Raw genomic sequence first — 21,539 nt, 5'->3', positions numbered from 1 at the left:
GTGGAGGGTGGGGAATCCCCTGTAACCCCCAGGGGACGCGGGGCTGGCGGCGAACAAATCAATCGTCACCAACAATCCCACACCCAGAGAAGACACCCCACAACTTCCAACCATCTCATAGTCCCACTTGGTTACAAACCCACGTTACCGAGCTCGACAATACATGAGATTAGTGCAATCATATATAAACGACAGAAATTGCTTATATTTTAGACATGCGGGACAAAATAAATATATCACGTTAATGACAAAAGTTGTTCACTGTCTTCATATCTCACCAATCTCCCACAACTCCATAGCTCTTAATTACCACCTCTGTTTTCATCCTTTATCTGGTGGAAGCATTCTCATTGATTTGGGATTTTGATCGCATTAATCATTATGGGATAAACATGAGGATTAGTCCTCCAACAATTTTAACGCCTCTATTATTTACAAACTCACATTATTGAATTAATTTGTCAATAATGTGAGTTTGTATAAGTTGGAGGATCTGTTTCAACTTCTTATTACATTTATTTAAGACTAAGAACAAGTATTATAGTCGCTATTGTAGTATGTATCATAGAAATAAAACCTTAATCTCCCTTTATCTACTGACAAAAGAATTTTCAAAACATTCTTAATTAATTCTTTTTTTTTTTTGTTCATCAACCATTTGATTGGGTGTATAGACTTTCGAACCACAATTCATCCATTCTATCAACACAAGATTTTTTGTTATAGGATTTCTTTTTTTTTTTTTTTCTTTTTTGACATGTCCACATAAGAGGGGAAAATGAGGATTCAAATTAATAACTTAAGCTACCCCTTGGGACTATTTAGTTGCATTTGATATGCTTGGATTTTATCCTCTGGGCTTGGGCCAAGCAGTTCATTGCAGGTCATGACCGACCTAGGCTCAGATCGGCTCAATTGTGTTATTTTAGCGGCTGCAAAAGAATTACACTAGATAATGAAGTTTAAACTAGTTTGAGAGTCCATTTGGGATTGCGGTTTTAATACGTGTGATTTTAAAAATTGTATTTTTTAAATTGCAACTTTTTAAAATCGTAAAGACTTTTGGTAAAATATGTTAAAAAATATTTTTTTTATCAAATATTTGTTATGCGAAATCGTGATTTGGTTTAAATTCGCATTTTTTTCGAATAATCACCCCATAACTTGCTTATAGATATTATAAATTTTTTTCCTATTTTAAATTAAGTGTTTTTTAAATCGCAATGCCAAACATCTTTCGTTTTGCAATATCTTTTAAAAACACAGATCATTCTTGCAAAATCGCAATCTCAAACACATCCTAAATCTCAATGTTTGAGCGGGTTTTATGAAGAACTTGCACCGGAGATAGTATGTGAGCACCATTCTTCTCTCATTATAGAGGAAAGGATATTGGGGACACCCCTTGCCAAAGCCGATGACTTTGATTCATAGAAGAACCACACGCAACCCGACCTGTCAGAAGATAACATGCGGCAGGGTCATACAAGGAAAGAATGACTTTCAAATTGAGAGAAAAAAATGATTAAAATGAGAGGTAAGCAAGTGTGGAAATCAAGGTAAAAAGTGGTTGGTTTTGTTGTTACAACTATTCTTTGTTTGTTTACTGAGTTTATTTTATGGTTAAGATTAAGATTAAAAATGATGTAAGATTTTTTTTTGACAATAAAGTTGTAACTTATCTTAGAGCAAGTTGCTCCATCAAAATTACATCACGGATATAGTCGGGAATGACATCTTTCCATGTATGATCTATGACTTGGTGAATAGCCACCTTCACCAAATTGTGAGCTACATAATTAGCATCTCGAGAGACATGACAACATCTCCATTGTAGAATAGATTGTAAAAGCATCTTCATATCACCTATAAGGTACCCATTACTGCTCCTCCAAATGCATCGCAATCACTACTTGAAAAATGATGTAAGATTTGAATTTGCATGAAAGTAGAAAAGTAAAATGTCATGGTGATTGGGGCCCTTGTTGTGGTCGATATCTTATTATTAGCGACGACAATAGGGAGAGTCATCACTGAATTCATAATGAATTTTCAAAATAATAATAATAATAATAATAATATTTTGTTTTATTGCTTGCCTGAATTATCTGCAGAAGCCAGCCAGAAACTACAAGTGCAGAAAGGATAAACAAAAAATAAAATGCCAAAATAATTTCTTGAATCAAGGAAAACTAAAATTACTCTAAATCCCATACCAAGTACACTGCAGAGATTATCAATCCACCACAGCAAGTTTCTGATACTCTTCGCCGGAGATGGCAGCTTCCATGATATCCGCCGGGTTAATTATCCCATCACCATCAAAGAACAACTTCATCAAATTCTTCGAAAACCCACTCACCAGCGCCACCCCCTTGTCGGAGATAGTCACCGGCGTTGATTTCGAGTCCCTTAGATTCCAAAACACAATCTCCGGCACCACAGAGCCATACCCTCTCTCCCTGAACTTCCTCTGTATAGCTTTGTAGTCGGTTTCCCAATCATTGCACGAAGCATTGTCAAACTCCATGTCACTAAACGCGAAGATCCTCTTGATCATCTGGTCCTCCTTCAACTTTCCATCCACCGCCACTTGCAATATAAGATCAAACACCTTCTGAAAATCGGTGTTCAAAAAGTTTATTGTGTTCTCCGCAAACTTCATCTTCGACTGAAGATCATCGCCCTCAATTATATGAAGCTGAGGTGATTTGCTAAAAATAATAACCTTCCCCTTCCACGGCTCTTCGCTCAGATCGGAAACCAACAACCCCATTGCAACAGAGACTTCCCAAGGGGTCCCATACATGCTCCCGGAGACGTCGCAGACAGCGAGGCAGTTCCTCAACTTGCCTTCCTTGGACAGATCCTCCACCATTCTCTTCCACTGAAGGTCAGCCACTTGAAATGAAGCGTCTCCGTTTTTCACAGAGGCTATAATCTCATGCGGAAGCAAAGCCCCTGCAGCAATTGTTGATTTCCCAACTTTAACATCTTCTAAATACTTCACAAACCGCTCTTCGTCGTGCTTCAAGAACTTTTCTCGGTACAGATTCATGGCTACCGAGGGAATCCTGTTGTACGGAATCTCATTCCACCGATTGGCTGACATGTAGACCTCAGGCAGCTCCAACGACTTCCTAATCGGAACCAGAACTTCCTTCCTCAGCCGATCCCGCACCCTGTACGCATAATGGGCATCTTCGATGCCTCTGTATTCCGGGTGGGAATCAACCGGGAAAACCCTCCTCGCAATGCTCTCGCAGAGCAAAATCGACTTGTCAAACGAGCAATCGAGCGACGGGCACCACTTGGCCGCCAAACTGATGTCGTAAAAGTTGCCGGAGTTCAATAACTCGACGTCGGCCTTCAGAAACTTGGCGAACAAGTCCGATACGCTGTCGTGCAAGATCTGGAATTCCTTGTCGCTCTTGTATCTCTCAAGGGCCTTTTTCGCCATGGCCACGCGCTTCTCTTTCCTGGCGGCGCTTGCAATATCCTTCCCCACCAAAGTTGGCTCGTCATATTTTTTCCTGCGCCACTCTTTCTTTTGCTTAATCCGGATATCAGGAGATTCTAGAAGAAGGTAAAGAATCTCCGGCAAGTCTTTGAAGTAACCGAATTTGGCCAAGGACTCGATGTTGTGGACTAGGGTTTTGGGATGGTTCATGTGGAGCCAGAGCGCCGCCGTGTAGAAACCGAATTTGTCGGATTTCCCAGTGCCACGTACCCCTCGGAGATTACAGATGAGCTTGAGGGTGGTGAGCGGGTTGTGTGCCCAGGCCAGTTCGAGCCTTTGGGTCAAGGAATCGGGTCGGGTATCGGGCACAACGTGGAAGAAGAAGTCCAGGCAAGGGTCGCCGGAGGAGAGGTAGGTGGGCGAGCCGTTCTCGGTGCGGAACATTTCGGTGATTTTGTTGTAGTTGGAGACCATAAGGTTCATGAATGTCTCACCGGTCTTCTCGGGTCGGGTTTCAGGGGCATTGTTGTAGAGCTCCGGGGGACCAAGAAGACCGGCCGGTTGGTGACAGGGAACTTCATGATTCGTCGAACTTTGGGGAATGAAATGAAGAAGACCCTTTTGACTCCGACATGAAGATTTGATGGAGGAAACAATTTCATGGATTATTGGGTTCCTCTGGTTCGGCACGGAGGATCTGATGAATCGCAGCATCGTCGTCGTCCTCTGCCTCGTTTGTTTTCCTGGTGTTTTCTGCAAATTAATGGGCTATTATTTGGAGTCTCCTCCCCTTGCGCCTCACGCAAGGGGAGGAGATCTGCCCACCAAAGGAAAGCCGTAGATTCCTTGGCGGGAAAAGGGAAAGAAATATATAAAGGGTAAATTGGTAATAAGGAAAGACAGGTTGAACAAGTAAGTAATCTCGATTACCAACAAAAAAAAAATATATATATATATATATATATATGATTGGAATTTTTTGTCTTAAAAAAAAAAAACACACCCTCAATAATTATGCTTTTTGATTATAGCAAAAATAATAGAGAGCACGGCACATTATCTTTTTTTTTTCCTTAAAGAAAATGCCATCATCAAAAGCAAAAATATCTAGGGTTTTACTTCTGTTTCTGGGTGGCCCAATTTCCAGGATCCATCACTGAATAGCTGCTGCTGGTTAGGAAGCAAAAACGAATGGGGTATAGGGAAATGGGTCTCCTCCTCCATATAAAAAGCAAGTTTATTATGGATCCAAATAACATTTTTTAATGAAATTTGATATCAAAAAGTCAAAATTTGAAAATTCATCAAGTCAAACTAAAATGTATGTAGCTTCTGAGCTACCACCAACAACATTATGATTTTGAGTCCATCCCACTCAAAGGATGTAACGAACAGGAATAAACTTGGATTTTTAACACTACAAACCTAACCCCCCCCACCCCCACTCTCACCCTGAAGCAGGAAAACTGGTTTTCATGACTCTTTCTACTTGGTTCTTCTACTAGCTCACACTATTTAGAGAAGATAGTAGTATCCGAGCACTGAAAACAGCAGAACCAGCACAGCAGCAGGAGCAGCCCATACCCAGTAGTTTGTTGACTTTTTCCGTTTCAGGAAGACTTTTGGGACTGAATCTGGGCCTTTTGGTCTAACCTTGTGCCTGATATTGCCCACCTTTTGACCCTTCTCCTTTGCTGGAAATGGGGCTTCTACATTTTCATCAGCCTTCTCTGTTTCTGCAGCAGCATCTGACACTGCTTCTGCTGATTCTTCAGGATCAGAAGAAGGTGCGGATGCTGAAGCCTTCTTCTTCGCCTTCCTTTCAAGCTTCTGAGATAAGAAGTGAATTAGAAAACAAAGTGTCAGTTTTAAGCTTTCTACAGTAAACAGCAAATAGGAAAGCAATGATGATGAAATTATAGAAATTAATAATTTCCTTGAGCTTCTCTTCAGCTGCCTTTTTAGTTTTCATAGCTGCTCTGGCTTCTGCTTTCTCTGCTAACTTCTTTTTCCTTTCCATTGCTATTTTAGCTTTTGCAATTTCTTCTTCTCTTTTTATCTCCTTCAATTTTGCTACATCAACTTCATTGTCCTTTGCAGGAGTGTCCTTCTGCGGCTTTTCTAACCCAGAGATCTCCTTGTCTTCTACTTTAATATGCTCCACGATGGATTTCGAATCTGTAGCTACATTTTTAGCTTCCTTCGGGGCCTTTTGGATGGGCAAAGCATCCTGTGAAGGGGATTTGGAATCTTCCTTTGATTGTTTCACAATGGGTTTTGGCAGTGTCACTGTTTCAGAGGATGTAGTTTCTTCTATTACCGCCAAAGGCTTTTCGTCTGGGTTCCTCATCCGCCCATCCCTACTCAATTGTCGACTATCTAATGATGGCAAAATTCTTTTCTCATATTCATCCCTAAAAGCCTTGTCACGGCTCCAGAGGGACACAAAATTGTCAACCTAATCAAGAACAGATCAAAAACATTAAAGTACAACCAGAATATCAACTTTAGGTGATGTTCTTGACAATGGACAAACACTTGTCGAACAAACCTCTGAATGTGAGAGTTCCTCAAGAGCCTTGATATCTTTCTTCGCGGCAAGCTCTCGTGCTTTATTCAAGACTGTACGGCTTTGGTAAAAGTAGGAATTCTGAAAAATAGGACGATAATAGTTTAACATTGAACTCCAAATACTACCAAATTACAAATGTAAACTTGACATAAATATATTCAAGGAAGCTTGAAAGCTAATGAAGAATAGTCCACATTTTTATAAGAAAGAACCAAATCAGAATGTCACACCGGCCATGTGGCGTGTTTTAAATGGCTTTTACTTTTGTTTTTTAAAGTGGCTGACATGAAAAGTCACTTAAAACACACCGCGTTAATCGGTGTGATAAATGGGTGTAAAAAATAGCATTACTCTTATGACATTATTAGGCCAGTCAGATTTATCTCATACGCTCTCATCTTTTCTTGCATGCAGGCATGTAGGACCAATTTTTTGATTGGACTGGAGCTTTTAAGTAAACCACCATGAGTGTGTGTGCGTTCTCACGTGCACATGCCAAAATGTTAGGTTAATTAGCCCTTCTATTATTTCATCTACCAAACAAAAGAGGTGGGTACTGATCAAAGAGTGGCCGAAATCTAACCTCTAACCACCTGAATCTGGTTAGGTTAAAAAGGAGGTGTTGGCATCCAGATCTGATGGAGACAACTTTATCCAAGCTATATTTAATTTTTATATAGCTAAAATTATGCCTAATTACAATATTAAATTTGGGAATTTTTTTTTTTTTTTTAATAAGTAATAACCAGTCTTATTAAAAGTGTAAGGCGCCCCAAAGTACAAAGAGAGTATATAGCAGGGATCACCTAACTAGAGAGGAAAAAGCGAACAAGAAAAATTAAATTTGGGAACTTTTAAAACACCACCATTCTACCTAACAAGAATCCAACATAGCACACCCCCCTAAATGACACCTTTACTTTTTTCTATTTTCATAAGAAATTCTATAGTTAACTGGGAAAAAAAAAAAAAAAAAGGTCTCATGCAAGCGTCCCAATCCAGATACAAAAGTTTATTTGGAAGGAAGAAAAATAAATAAATAAATAAATAACCCCAAAAGTATAAGTATCTTCAAGGAAAGCATTCAATTATAAACCAAATCATTAAATCAAATTTAATAGACATAACTAGCAATACAATAACCAAGAGCAGCCACGTTTTACATCTAATTTTTGCTACATCAGCTGCAACAAAAGTTAAGTCAGCCTGTAAGTTGAAGATGGAGCCCTAAAAAAATCATCGGAGCCCTAAACAAGATTATATAAATGCACCAGAGACTGAAAGATGGAGCCCTAAAGAAATAACTAAAGAAAAAAATGGAGTCCGAAAGATGAAGGGTAAGCTGCAATAACTAAAAAAAGGCAACAGAGCCCTGAAGAAGATTATATAAAGCACCAGAGAGAGACCGAAGATGAAAAACTGCAACCCGGGTTTCCAGATAATACTGATACAAATCAATGAACCTTTCCAAGCAAGGCAATGACAAGTGATGTCAACACAATCTAGGCAACCGAAAACCACTTCTTTTTGCTTGCACCATAATTTTCTATCACACTGTTTACACATGCTCCTAGGAAAGGAAAAGACAATGGTCTATGCGACGCAGTTACCATTGTAAAATGCTTCAACAGCTTCTCCAACTCCAATGTTCTACAAAGTATAAACTTTTCTCACCAACTTTCATACTAAATCAACTGCAGAACCTATATCAGATAACAGGTATCCACAGCATACATAATTTACCGTGACCTGCCTTGCATCAATGGAAACACAAGGAGCCCTGGTTCACCACATTGATGGTATAGGCATTGCATCAGCAGCTAATTGAAATTTTGAGTACTCTGGAACAAACTGATTTAACTTTCTTAATCGGAATACCGCCAAGAACATGTTCAACTTTAGGCCCACATATATGCGTGCACACACAGAAGGAACTATAAATGTTGTAACAAAGTAAAAACCTACCCCCTCATCACGCTGTTTTCTGAGTTGCTGAATGCTTTCATAAGCTTTGTCCCTTTTTTGGATTACAAGTTTCAGCTCCTCCCCCAAAGAATTAAGCTCATTGTCAATTGCCTTTATTGCTTCATCAAGTTGCTTAATTTTGCCCTGAAGTGCTTGCTTCTCCTTCCTTACTCCATCCAAATCACCGCCTATGAGCTACAATGACATATATAATTTTGTAAATACTTGGTATATCATAATGAAAGAAAAACCACGAACAACAAGGGAAAAAACAGGCTCTAAAACAATACAATTCAAACTAAGAACTGCCTTACTTTAACCTGGTCTTGAATGGCTTCTTTCTGACCCAATGAATCTTGGATCTTTGCTCTCATAGCAGCATTAGCAATAACTTTGTCCCTTGTCCCCTCAAGTTGTTTAATTTCTCTAATAATTTGCTTTTCCTCCGACAACGGAATGCTCTCATGTTGTATGCGATACTGCAAACTGTGGATCTGTACCCACAAATCCATAATCAAAGAGTAAGGCATCAAGGATCACAAAAGCCCAAAATAAACTGAATAAAACATTAAATAGAGCATGGGGAGAAAATATACCACATCATTGAGCTCTTCCTCAGATGAACATATTCCACTACCACGACCAGAAAAGTTTGGATTGCGCAGCTTGCCAAGAGCCTGTTGCAGAGGTTCCATCTCCTTTCTTTTCACCTCAAAGATTGTCCTGAACTGCCTGTTGTCGTCTTTCAAAGCTCTAACCTGAGAAATCAACTCCGCTCGATCTGACTGCAGAAAAGAAGAAATAGAACAGCAACATCAAATGCATGGAGTTGTGTCAAAATGTGTTTGGGGAACCTTCAGAATTTCTGTATAGCATTACAAAGGAATTAAATAAAAAATACAGGACAGCTGCCATTGCAAGGAATATTTGTTTCCATTGTACAGAAAAAGGTCCTTTCATTTGCACAAAAGTGGTAGGTGGTTAAACCACCAGTATCTACAGCTACAGTTTTTTCTTTTTTCAAATCTCACTTAACGCTTTTGCTAAAGATATACAGCAGCAAGTTTTTATATTTAAATGCTTTCCCTTGTTTTGCCAAAAGCAAATTTGTCACAGAATAACTTTAAAAGGTCATAACTCAATTGGTTCTTTAAATATGCAGTGCTAAGCACAGCCTTAATCAGTTATAAAAAGACATACTTGAAACGAAATCCTTCAAGAATACTAGCTACAAAAAATGCACTCAATTATCCCCTCCTGTTTATTCTAGGAACATTCAATTCCCATTGGATTCTCAAAATATAGATATCCTCGTCTTTCGATTCTTTAATTAAACCAGAAAGTCATTAAGAAGGGAATATTCAATATACATACTACAGGGAACCAAATTTGTTCTTTTTTATTATTATTTTTTTCTGTTTTGGGTTGTAAGAAGGAAAAAGCTAAACTACATGAGATGAAGGGTGCAGGAGCCCTACAAAGCGCCCATTTGGGGGAAACATGAATTTGCAGGCCTGAACTTTATAGCCAGTCTGCACAGCAACTTCGTCCATATACTAATAGAGTTTATCATAGATCCAAGGAGACAACCTTCATATCCAATGCAAGCTAACTGCCTTAACTATAGTAAGACATAAGCATACACCTCTCTCTCTATCTCCCTCTCTCTCATCATTTAGCATCTACTAGTCTCAATTATTTTTCCTTTTATCGTTGTTTGTGCGCCATTTAGAGTTGGTGCAAAGCTAAAGGGGTACAAATTAACAATTCCTTCTCATTAGTTTTCTCATCTTTCACAATCACTTCTTGAGTATTACTTATCAAAAAAAAAAAAAAAAAGTTTTCTCATCTTTCATGCTTCATATGGGTTATGCTAGATGTTTGTGGAGTATTATGGGCCCTAAAGCTAACACTATCAATAAGTTACTACTTATCCAATAAAACCGTCAACTTAGTCCTATACATCAAAAAATTGGGAAAAAAATTCCTAGAGCATCCAGTACTTCAATAGACTAGAAAACATAAATGGAACAACTTTTATACATGGTAGAATGTAATCTTTCTTCACATCCATTTTATGACCACTAGCCTATGCCTTGTATTGGTAAGTAGCTAGTTCCTGTATCTACTACCATGCCAACGCATTCCTTGCTTGTTTCAAAGTTGAGCGACTATAATAGCAATAAACTACTTTTTTTTTTTTTTTTGATAAGTATAATAGCAATAAACTACTATGAAAATATAGTACCCACTACCCACTAATAAAAGAACTTAATAACTCATTTATATCAGTTTTTTAGTCCTTAAAATCTCACTAGCTCTCCCCTTCTCCTAATTTATTCATCACTAAAATCCTTCAGGTGCAAATGTATTTTCTTTACAAAAGGAAACCCTTTTTCAAGTTGTCTTCCAATTAAAGACGGATCTATTTTGACCTGTAAGTATGCATGTAATCATGTTATTCCTTTTCTTTCACCTAACATGGCAGTTTTGAATGAAAGCAACAAATATTAAGAATTAGTTAGCAAGTCTGGAAATAAAATGAAATCTTTCCTGTTTGAAGCAAGATAGTTACTCGCAGATGAGCATCTGTTTTTAGGGTATCAATTATAGGGTTCTACTCTAACTGAATTGGCTGTGTTTGATAGTCTAAAGGAAGAAGTGTATTTGAACAAAAACATTCCAACTAGAATTAGTGCCCCAGGAAATGAAAGCTAATGCTAACAGAATAGATTTATAGCTCAAATGAACCAATAAAATTGCAGTTCCAGACCGTCATTATGGAGAATTGTAACCTACCCTTTTTGCCTTTAGTGCTTCAGTGATCTGAAAACGGGCTTGATTTCTCTTCTGAATCTCTTTATCAGCCTGATCTATTTTAACTTTAATTTTAGGGTCATCATATGATCGACACCTGACAAAATAAAAGGAATGGATCTGCTTAGGTGCAGGCCACTCATCAACTGCATCCTTCGGGAAGTTGGCGTCAGAAACATTATTTCCTTCCACTTTAATTGGCTCATCTCCATGCGAACCAAATTTTATGGGCTCATTAAGCCCCGGCACTTGATCCAATTTACCATTCTCCTTCTCATGCAAAAGGGCAGTGTCTCCTCCAGTAACAGGCTCCACTGGTCCATCGACCATCTCAAACCCCTCAACCTCAATAGCCATGGTTAACCGCAAAAGCAGCCTCAATACCAAAAACCTGGTGTTAAAAGCAAGAACATGTCATGTTAACAAATATAGGAAACCCCATTTTCTCCAAATCAGACCAGTCCATATTTACATGGTTTGCAGGTTTTTATGCTTGCACCAAAACCAATTTGAGGCGATTATAAAAATACTGAGCTGAGCAAAGAAAACAACTACAACGAGAAAGGTCAATAATTTTCTGATTTTCAGCAGAGATCTTTAACCTAGAACACCGAAAACAAATAGATGCACAAGATTAGTTTTCCAAGCTAGCAGTTATTTACTGTAAAATGGCAACCAAGAGCTTTAATGACCATCCAGACAACACAAGAAGAAAAACCCAGATAAAAAAACACTAGGATAGCAACTAGGATAGCAAAAAAAAAAAAAAACACATGATACACATGCATTTTTTGATACATCAAATCAATCAATTACAAAAGTGTGTATGAATGAAACAATTCAAAGAAAGAAAAAAAATAGGAGAAAGAAATCTAAGCATACAAATCTCCATCTCAATCATGCAAGAAATCGTAATCAAACAACGCAAAAATTCAGTCAAAGCAAGTGCTTCATAGAGATCAAGTCCTTGCACTAAACGAACCAGGAATGCAAAAGCAAATCCCACAAAAAAATAATTCAACAAAATAACCAATATATGATCCGAATGCAATCCTCCTCAAGTCCTACCTTCTATTATCGAGATCAACATGGATCAGCCAAAATATATATATATATATATATATATATATATATATATATATTAAAAAAAAGGAAAAATAAATAAGAAGAAGATTGAAAACGATGCGAGGTATACCAATATTAGAAACAGAGAGACTAAAAGAAAAGGATAGGCGGGTTGTTACCAGCAATAGAAAGAAACCCAAGCGGAGAACCCGAGAGAGAAAGAGCGAGATTGTGAAGAGGAAGACCCTTCTTTTGACAAAGGGCCCCAAAGTTCCGAGTTTTGGCAAAAAGAGAAAAACCCAAAAAATAAAAAACAAAAATAATGGAAAATTAGTAGGTGGGTTTAGATTCAGATCTCATTTCCAGGCCCGTACACCTAACTCTCTCTCTCTCAGAAATATCTATATATCTATTTTTAACTGTGTCTATTTAGAGAGAGACAGATACAGAGTGAGTTTCATGGGTAGCAGACATTTATTTCACTACTTTCTTTCTTTCTTTTCTTTTTCTTCTTTTTGCTATTTTAATATTTTGGGTTTGGAATGGGTGAGACTCCTATTAACAGAAACATTGATGATAAACAGTACGCTCGGTGTGTCACAGTCATGCATGTCAGGTTAAATTTTTATTTTTTTAAATATTTAAAAAAAAATTAGCCAAACATGCATAACTATTTTAAGTAACTATTTATACACGTCCGGCATACTGTGAATTATTACTCTTAAGAAAGTATCACCATAAGTGGGTATTTGCTTTCTTCATATGACTAACAAAATATTACTAAACTTCTATTTCTATCAATAAGGTAGATAATTTTCCTAGCAAAATTAAAGAAAGATAATTATTGCGAATAAATTTATTCTTTACATCTATTTTATCACATTCACGTTATATTGGTTGACGTGGCATAAGTTAGAATGGTCACTTAAAATAAACAAAATTTTATATCTCCAGTCAGCTGATGTCACATCAATTTGTGGAAAGCCCCCGTTATAAAATGGGTCTATCCAAAATTAATGATATGTTCCTCATATGTTAAGACATGTTCATATCCTTCGAATAAGAGTGTTTATCGCTAAAAAAAATTAGAAATAGTTTAGTCTTTTAAATATAATTAACAAATTTAAGAAAAATATTGGGGAAATGGTTTTTTTTTTTTTTTATGTTTATCATGCTAATTCAGGTTTTTATTATTATTATTATTATTATTCGAACTTCAATTTTAGAACAAATTGGTTCCACTTTCCACGCCGTCTATCCAGATAGGCCTTTTTTGGGGTTTTTTATTTTTATCAGTTTCTCAGGCAATTATTCATTTTGTACAAAGGAAATTGGGAGAAAAAACGGCGTAGTTTTGGCCGTTACTTTTGAGTGAGCAAAAACCACAGCGACGTCAGTTTTGACTCTTTATACTGGCGGTAACAGTCTGACGGTAAACGCGTGTCCTCTACGTCGTCGTATTAGGTCGATGATTCCGAGGACCCTATAGATCGTAAGGAAAATGCGTTAAAATACAAAACTACCCCTTTTGCCTAATTGTGTCATAAGATGGGCTTTCCAGCCTTCCACACACACCATCCCCTGCCACTGTCCTTTTTGGAAGGATACACAGTCTGCTATTTATGGTATTTCCGTATTTTCATCGATCCCCTGGATAAGCGACAGCAGCAGTTGACGATCTTGTCCGGGTTACGTTGAGAATTAGCTTCTTCTTTTTTTTTTTTTTTTTTTTTTAATATTTTGACCTTTTTGGATACATTAGTTATTGCAATTTTATCGTAAAAAATTGCAATGTCATAGAAAATTTGTGTTTTAAAATTGGGAGTAAACAGGTATTTTTAAAAAATATACAATTTTAAAAGTTAAACTACAATTTTAAAGACTAAATTGTGATTTTATCAAATGTTTAACTGCGTTTTTAAAACTCACTATTTTTTTGAAATCACAAATTTAAGCTAATCTTTAGGGGTGTACAAGCGGTTGCTAGTTAAAATCACTAATCGCAACTGCCTAAGGCAGTTATTGAATTTTAATAACCGCAATCACTCCATTTAGACGGTTAGTAGTTAGCCATTATTCAAACCAATAACCGACGGTTATCTAACTGTTTTCTTTATATGGGCTTTTTGGCTTTTTGAAGTGTTTTTGGCATTTTTGTACCTATTTTTTGGGCTTATTTTAAATAGTTTAAATGTGTTCTCAAAAAAATGAATGGATGATGAAACCCTATCTCTAACTCGTATTTAAAACAACATTATTTTGGAGTTAAACACCGAAACAACGTCGTTTTAATGTTATATTTTTAATATAAAATATAAAATATATATTTATATTATTATATATATATAAGGGGTAGGCCGTTAGCCTTTTTTTCTTTTTTTCTTTTTTTGATAAAGGTTAGCAGTTATTAACTGTTTTTTCTTACCCCTAAAACCACTAACCGCCTCACCCTAGACAGTGATTTTTTATAACATCCTACCAAAGCGGTTATACACCCCTACTAACCTTAATTAACTGTTTGGTAAAATTGTGATTTACCCTTTAAAATCGCAATTTAGCATTTAAAATTGTGTGTCGCAAATTTTCTATCTTATTAAATCACAATATCTTAAAAACGCAATCCCAAACAATTTATTTCTACTATTTTGTTTAAAATATTTTTTGCTATGAAATCACAATAGAAAACACACCTTAAAGTCGGTTTGGATTTGCGATTTTCAAAATGTGCAATTTAAAAATAATGATTTGAAAATGTGCGTGATTTTTAAAAATACAGTTAAGTGTTTGGCAAAATCGCAATTTAACCTTTAAAATCGCATTTTAGCATTTAAAATTGTGCATTTTTAAAAAAACACATATTTATCTGCTTATCACAATTTTTTAAAAACGCAATCTCAAACAATTAATAAAAATGACATTTTAAACTTCTTATTAATGAAACCGGATGGCTAGGATCTCTTTAGAGAGATAATGAAGCCATAAATGGGAAATCTATCTCATTAATATAAATAATAATAAAATATTATTTATATTTTAAAAATAATTAAAAATAGACGGGCCATGGCCATCCACTCCTTACTTTTTTATTATTTTTTAAAATTTTTTTACTATTTTATTTTTTAATTAGTTTTAAAATATAAATAATATTTTATTATTATTTATATTAATGGGATAGATGTCTCATTTATGGCATCAGGATTTCTCAGAAGAGATCTTGACCATTAACTTGATATTTTTGAGTCTATTTTGGACTAGAGATGATCATATTCCCTTATTAATGCAATGACAAACAAGCTAAGAGTAATTTTTTTTTTTTACATGTCCGCATAAGAAGGGGGATTGAAATTAGTGACTTCCGCTTCATTAGAGGTGGTTCCAGCCAATTGAGCTACCTCTTAGGATGCTAAGAGTTATTTTGACACGTGCCCTCCATTCAAATTATTTTTGAAACCCTAATCCCTCTTTCCTCAAAATTACTGCCATTCGCCCCTTTCTACTCTAGTGAGGGTTTTGCAGACGAAGGAAAGGGAGAGGGATTTTTTTTTTTTTTTTGGATGAATAAGAGAACTTCATTAAAAGCAAACAAACCAATCAACAAAGTAGCACCATTACAAGCCCTTCCAAAAGGCTAAACCACACCTCACAAAGGCTTAAAACCAACCAAAACAAACTAGAAAGAAAACCAAAAAGCTACAAACAGCTTGCAAACAGCAACTAGGAACCACCACCAGAAAGCCTTCCCAAAAAAAAGACCAAAATTACAATAAGACTCCACAAAATCTGCAGAGAAGCCTACCGCAACAGATCTGCTGGCAAATTCCGTAAGGATACTAAAATTAAATTCACTTTAGTCTTGGGAAACTTCCCCTTCCCATCTAGTCTAAATCTCACTTCCTAAATGATTTTCTTTAATAGCTGCTCTTCAATACTAGGCTGACCAGAGTGTTTCAACTCATTCCTAGTGCGCCATAAGTTGTAAACTACAACACCTAAGACCAGCAGGCTTGTCCACTCTAAGGGTATTATTCTCTCATTGACTGATGCCTATCTGCAAAATCTCAGCCCAAATTACAGGAGGCTTGTCCACTTTACATCAAAGCATACAAAACTTCCAAATTTGATAGTTGAAACTGCATTCAAAAAACACATGCTCTCTACTTTCTATTTAATTATGACAAAAAAGACATTTAACATCACCATCATAGCCCCAGATAATCAACCGATCGCCTGTTATAAGTCTGTTCTGCATAGCTAGCCACAAAATGAAAACACGTTTGGGAATGGCATGTGGAAACCACACCAACTTCCACCAAACAGTCTCAACCTTCTTTTCCCTAAGAAGCTCCCTGTTTCTAAGCTAACATAAGTACCTGTCCTAGAAGCAATCCATAAAGGTCTATCATGAGAACCAAAACTTATCTCAGGAAGCCTAGCTTAGATATCAACAAGTGCATCAGATCTAGCAGGTCTCCAGAATTAGTCACCATTAAGAATGCCAGAAGAAAGCTTAGCCTCCAAATTACTCCGAGCATCATAGACAGGCCTATACCCAAAAGCCTCAAACAAAATTCGTATTGTTTTGAGTTTTCCCTATATTGTCCAACACTTTCCTTTCAATTACTCGAAATGGCTTTAAAAACTGCAAATTTACAATTATTTGATTGAATTCGACGCAATAATATTGTATGAGAGCATAATTGAAACATATAGAGAAGCATTTATGTGATGGCAGGAGACATCTTATACGACTGGTTAAACCTAGAGAGAGGCTATTGTAATACAGCAAAGAAGAAGAGAGGTTAGGCAAGTGGTACATTTTTTTTTTTAAATGAATTGAAGATATAAGATTCAATTAATAATGGGTGCCAGGAAATGAGATTCTAGTCCCCCATAAAATTTAGTAGCTTATTCCTAAGCTATTAAAAAAAGCCAGGACATTTTTCATAATTTTCCTATTATTTCAACCTCTGTGTGCTAAAACCTTAATGCAGCAACTTCATATTTCTGTTGCATGGATGCGTCCAAATACAGTGGCAGCTTTGAACACAGATGCTTTATTCTTCCTGTTAAGATTTTTCTTTATTTATGTCTATCATTCGGCTCAATTCTAGAACTATGTGAGAACTCCAGTCTCCATGGATATTAACCAATATATTTCTATACATGGGTTCTACTTTTGATCCATTAGGTGATTAGGTCTAATTTTGGATTTTCTTATGTTTTTTGGATTTTATTTGTGAGTTCGATTAGTTTTAGTATGGACTTAGTAGTCAAAGACTTATGAGTTCAAGATCTTGTTAGGAGCCCTATCTTTTGTGAGTGGATGGTGTACTCAAGTAGACTGATAATACATGCAGTTTGTTGTGGTTCTACTCTTTTTTTTTCTCTTATATACATTTTTTTTTTTTTTTTGTTTATTTTGGAAAGAGTACTCGCAGGTCACCCTCAAAGACTATGCATAATTAGTGGCTTAGTCACTCATTGTAATGTTAGCGGAGAGGTGCTTCTTGACCATTTTGGTGTACCACCAGCTGCTTTGGATCACCATCACAGCATTTATAAACAGGGTTTCTGCTAAAAGTAATTTTGGATTACTTTTGATCATCCTCGCCAATAATAAGATGAAATGATCGGTAATCAATATAGATGTATTATGCTTTGGGAAAAATCAGATTCAAATATATATATATAAAATCAGATTCAAATATTAACGAAATGTTTGGCTGCAGATATGAGGAAGAACCACCAGAGCCTGAGATTGAAGTAAGGAGTCATTTTTGCTTCCTAGAAGAATGATGAACTGAATATTTATGGTTTTTTTTCTTTCTTTAAAACAACTATTAACATATTGCCTGAATGATGGACAGGAAGGTGCCGAGGAAGATGTAGAGAACAATAGCAATGAAGACATTACTGGAGAACCCGTTGAAACTGAGGAGAAAGAAGAGCAGAAACCGGTGGAACGTCGTCGTAAAACCTCAAAATATATGACAAAGTATGAGCGTGCCAGAATCTTGGGTACCCGCGCTCTCCATATCATGGTTTTCTTTTCATATATAACTTGTCAGTCAAAAATTTTGCTGTCAGTTGGGTTGATTCCATTGCATGATATCATTTTTCTTCTTGGTGAGCAGCATGAAAGCGCCTGTGATGGTTGAGTTGGAGGGTGAAACTCACCCACTTGAGGTTAGATTACTTAACAGCGTACTTTCCTAAAAAAGCTATGTTGGTTGAAATTTTAAAAGCAGATCCTTCACCTCGTTCTTTCATCTTATATATGCATGCAACCAGACCTCTATAAGTGGCGGATCCAGGAGTTCATGCTACTGGGAGCGTCAAAAAAATAATAAAATATAATGATAAATAATTTTTTTTTCTCTTTATATATTATATTTTTATCATAATATGGTAAATACAATAAAAAAAAAAATTATACCACAATATATGTATCACAAAAAGCATATTTATATGCTAAATTGATATATTAGTTACCATGTAGGCACTAGTACAAAAGTAAAGGAAAATACAAAATACAAAGTGCCTAAAATTGCATTCTATGCGATCTTAAAGAAACAAAATCATCTAGTATTAAATCAGAATCGAAGCTTTTAGCAATTCTCCTTTCAATATAGACAAGTAAATTATCTTTAAGAAATCCATCTTCCATTTTGTTACGAAGTATTGTTTTAATAATTGTTTACTTCTCATACTCTAATGATATTATAATAAAATTATTAGCATATTCCAATAGCTATTAGCCTAAAATGAATTAATAAAAAGAACAAATCTAAGATTGGCAGTAATCTTCTGAAATTCGTTGATGCTTGACAAAATCCCAAAGTACTATATAAAACATACCAAAAAAATAATAATAATAAATAACAATATTGTTTTAAAATAAGATAAACAAAATGATGAAAATGAGAGATATATGTCAATTAAAAAATTTAAATTATAACCAAGACAAATTAAAAGCTCGGTCATAACCAAGACAAATTAAGGCGTTAATGGCTTTAATTATAAACTTTACTCTCAACTTACTCAGTTGGGTACTTGGATTATGACAAGAAAATGTCAAATATTGATAAATAAACATTAAATTTCTTGACTTTTTTTTTTTTAATGTGAAACCAAGAAACCGAAACAGCTGGTGGAGTTTTTTACTTTTTTTTTTTTATTAAAAAAAAAAAAAAAAAACTAAATTTTGTTACCTGGGGCAGTAGACAATTCAGCCAGAAAAATATTTAAAATTTTTTTTTTTTTTTTTTACCAGCGGCGACCGCCCCCAACTCGCCCCCTCTTCTCTCCGCCACTGGCCGCTTTATTAGACTGTAGAACTCTTGCTGAACCCATGGTTTGCTGCATTTTGACATTGAACCTCATTTATTTTGCCTGTTAAGGCTTGATATGCATAAAGTTGACATTGTTGCTTTTATTGGCTAATTGTTGGTTCTTTATCACTGTTTTTTTTGGGGGGGTCAATAATAGGTCCAAGAAGTTCTCTTTTTGATTTGGAACAAAATAGCATATCTATATTAAACTTTGCAGTTTGTTAAATTATGTGGTAGTATTGCACTATTCTTATTCCTCAAGCCAATGTCTGTCTAGAATAGGTCCAAAAAGTCCTCTTTTTGATTTGAAACAAAATAGTGGCATCTATATTGGACTTTGTATTTAACCAAATTATCTAATAGTATTCCACCATTCTTATTTGATAAACCAATGTCTGTCTAGAATAGGTCCACTTCTATGGGATGATGAAAGTGGAGTTTCCTGTCGTATGGTGTGCGATGAACATAATTCTTTTATCTGATTTATTGTGTTTCTCTGTGCTATTGAAAGGAGTTGTGGTGTGTTTGGTATTCAAAATGACTATTCCATTAGGAAAAATGAATAGCTTTTATTAAGAATAGAATGTGGAATAAAATAGTCTTGGTGTTAGAATATATGATCAAGATTATATTCTTATCATAGCACTTGGAATAGTCATTCCCATGAGAATGACTATTTCTTAAATTGAGAATTCTGCATACCAAATATACCCTTAGTGATATCATTTATCCATCATTTTCATATTGCAATGAAAGAGCTTCGGGCGTGGAAGATACCCTTTGCCATTCGCCGCTACCTACATGATGGAAGGTAAGGTTAATTATCCATTGGTATTGCCTTTACTTTTGAGCATGGGTCTGATACATACTTTTTTTCTTTTTTTTTTTCCATGAATTTTTCCAGTTACGAAGATTGGGGTGTCGATGAATTGATTGTAGAAGACTCATGGAAGAGGCAAGTGGGGGGTGATTGATCTTCTTTTGTATTTAATAAAACTTGAATCGATATTGTCTATATGAATGCCATAAGGCGATGCTTGGTTATCCAAGGATTGACTACAAATTCATGTTGTACTTTGCCTTTTTGCTCCATGAAAATTTTCTCTTCAATGTAGTACTAAATTACTAATGCTATAATTAATTGCCAAATGCATGTTGGGGTATTTGGGCTGATAATGCTAGAGTTTACTGTTTGACAGATAATAGTTTCAAAAAAATTGGCCAATTAGTGAATAGCATGAACAGTCAAAAGGTGGCCACCCAATTTGGGCAGGAAAGAAAATTACTGGTGAGTTTGGAGATTAGAAAACCCAAGTTAGATGAGGTTAAAATGGCTCGTGTGATAAATCATTGATATATTGAATGGTCTTTTACACTACATATAAGAAAAATGAGGTCCTGTAACCTTATCATAATTTAATATTGAAAATGTCTCATAAATCCATAAGTAATATTTACACAACTCAAACCCCTAGCCTGCAAAGTATAACCTAGCAAGAACAATGCAATATGCCATCGCTTTTACTTTCCTACTTTTGTTCTGAGCCCCCAATTAGCTATTCCTATTCCTACCTCCATCACTACTCTAGCAGCTAATTATGAATTTTCTTCAGATTTCATTTGAAATGGAGACGGGTCAAAATTATTATTGTTACATTTATTTAACGGTGTAAATGATATCACATCATTTAATTTTTTGAATGGTTTACCAATATATTTATCATGTGACATCATTGTATTCCCTTCGTGCAAGGGTAGTGAGATAGTTATAAATCAAGATTCCCCACAAATTCTCAATTATGATATTTATGTCATTTGTAAGTATCAAAACGCTTGAAACATGCTACATATTAAAAATGTGGCATGTCACGGCTGAGAATTGAATATATTTTTATTCAACTGCCGCTTAATCTCCCAACAAGTTGCTTAGTTTAGCTGCTCTTCAGCTTTCGAGAACAGGGCGTACCAGTCCTTGAGAGTATATTACAGAATTCATTATTTCTGCCATGCTAAGTTCTTGCTATCTGTATTGTAAAAAAAACTTTGAGCAACAAACCTATCTTTTGATTTTCTGAATAAGTCTTGTAAAAGTGTAGAAAAAGCTTTTTGAATGATAAATTCTTTTTGGATGCCTCAATAACATACCACATTTTTAACACGTAACATTTTCCAAGCATCTCAATGCCTAAAAATTAACTTAAATTTTGCAATACAATTTTTTTAAAAGTATACGGCCATGATGAAATTGCCTAAAGCAGCAAAAAAGTCAACTTGACAGTTGACACATAACATCAAAACAGTTGAGTCATGACAATTAACTGAAGATGTT

At 35.7% G+C, this 21,539-nt stretch overlaps 3 protein-coding genes across 4 annotated transcripts; 1 reads left to right on the top strand and 2 right to left on the bottom strand.

The window, feature by feature from the left end:
• Nucleotides 1-1,348: 1,348 nt before the first annotated feature.
• LOC132175667 (uncharacterized) lies at nucleotides 1,349-4,373 on the bottom strand. Of its 2 annotated transcripts, none has more exons than XM_059587686.1 (2): nucleotides 2,217-4,373; nucleotides 1,349-1,455 (listed from the first exon to the last, which is right to left on the bottom strand). In XM_059587686.1, the coding sequence occupies exon 1, from the start codon at nucleotides 4,172-4,174 to the stop codon at nucleotides 2,237-2,239; it is 1,938 nt and encodes a 645-aa protein (XP_059443669.1). In that variant the 5' UTR covers nucleotides 4,175-4,373; the 3' UTR covers nucleotides 1,349-1,455; nucleotides 2,217-2,236. The 2 variants fall into 2 exon arrangements, with proteins under 2 accessions (XP_059443669.1, XP_059443670.1); XM_059587687.1 differs by lacking the exon at nucleotides 1,349-1,455 and adding an exon at nucleotides 2,068-2,128.
• A 310-nt stretch (nucleotides 4,374-4,683) lies between these two features.
• On the bottom strand, nucleotides 4,684-12,269 carry LOC132174747 (proton pump-interactor 1-like). Its single transcript, XM_059586407.1, has 8 exons — nucleotides 12,059-12,269; nucleotides 10,797-11,205; nucleotides 8,594-8,782; nucleotides 8,312-8,491; nucleotides 7,998-8,192; nucleotides 6,012-6,110; nucleotides 5,349-5,918; nucleotides 4,684-5,290 (listed from the first exon to the last, which is right to left on the bottom strand). Exons 2-8 carry the CDS (start codon nucleotides 11,169-11,171, stop codon nucleotides 4,976-4,978), a joined length of 1,923 nt encoding a protein of 640 aa, XP_059442390.1. The 5' UTR covers nucleotides 11,172-11,205; nucleotides 12,059-12,269; the 3' UTR covers nucleotides 4,684-4,975.
• A 5,325-nt stretch (nucleotides 12,270-17,594) lies between these two features.
• Nucleotides 17,595-20,184, top strand: LOC132174482 (DNA-directed RNA polymerases II, IV and V subunit 6A-like). The gene is made up of 5 exons (XM_059586132.1): nucleotides 17,595-17,642; nucleotides 17,747-17,916; nucleotides 18,011-18,065; nucleotides 19,954-20,021; nucleotides 20,115-20,184. Exons 1-5 carry the CDS (start codon nucleotides 17,595-17,597, stop codon nucleotides 20,182-20,184), a joined length of 411 nt encoding a protein of 136 aa, XP_059442115.1.
• The last annotated feature ends 1,355 nt before the right edge of the window (nucleotides 20,185-21,539 follow it).

The sequence above is a fragment of the Corylus avellana genome, chromosome ca3 (assembly GCF_901000735.1).
Source record: "Corylus avellana chromosome ca3, CavTom2PMs-1.0".
Classification (NCBI taxonomy): Eukaryota; Viridiplantae; Streptophyta; class Magnoliopsida; order Fagales; family Betulaceae; genus Corylus; species Corylus avellana.
The sequence above is the reverse complement of the archived record's forward strand: the minus strand, read 5'-3'. Positions and strand labels throughout refer to the sequence as shown.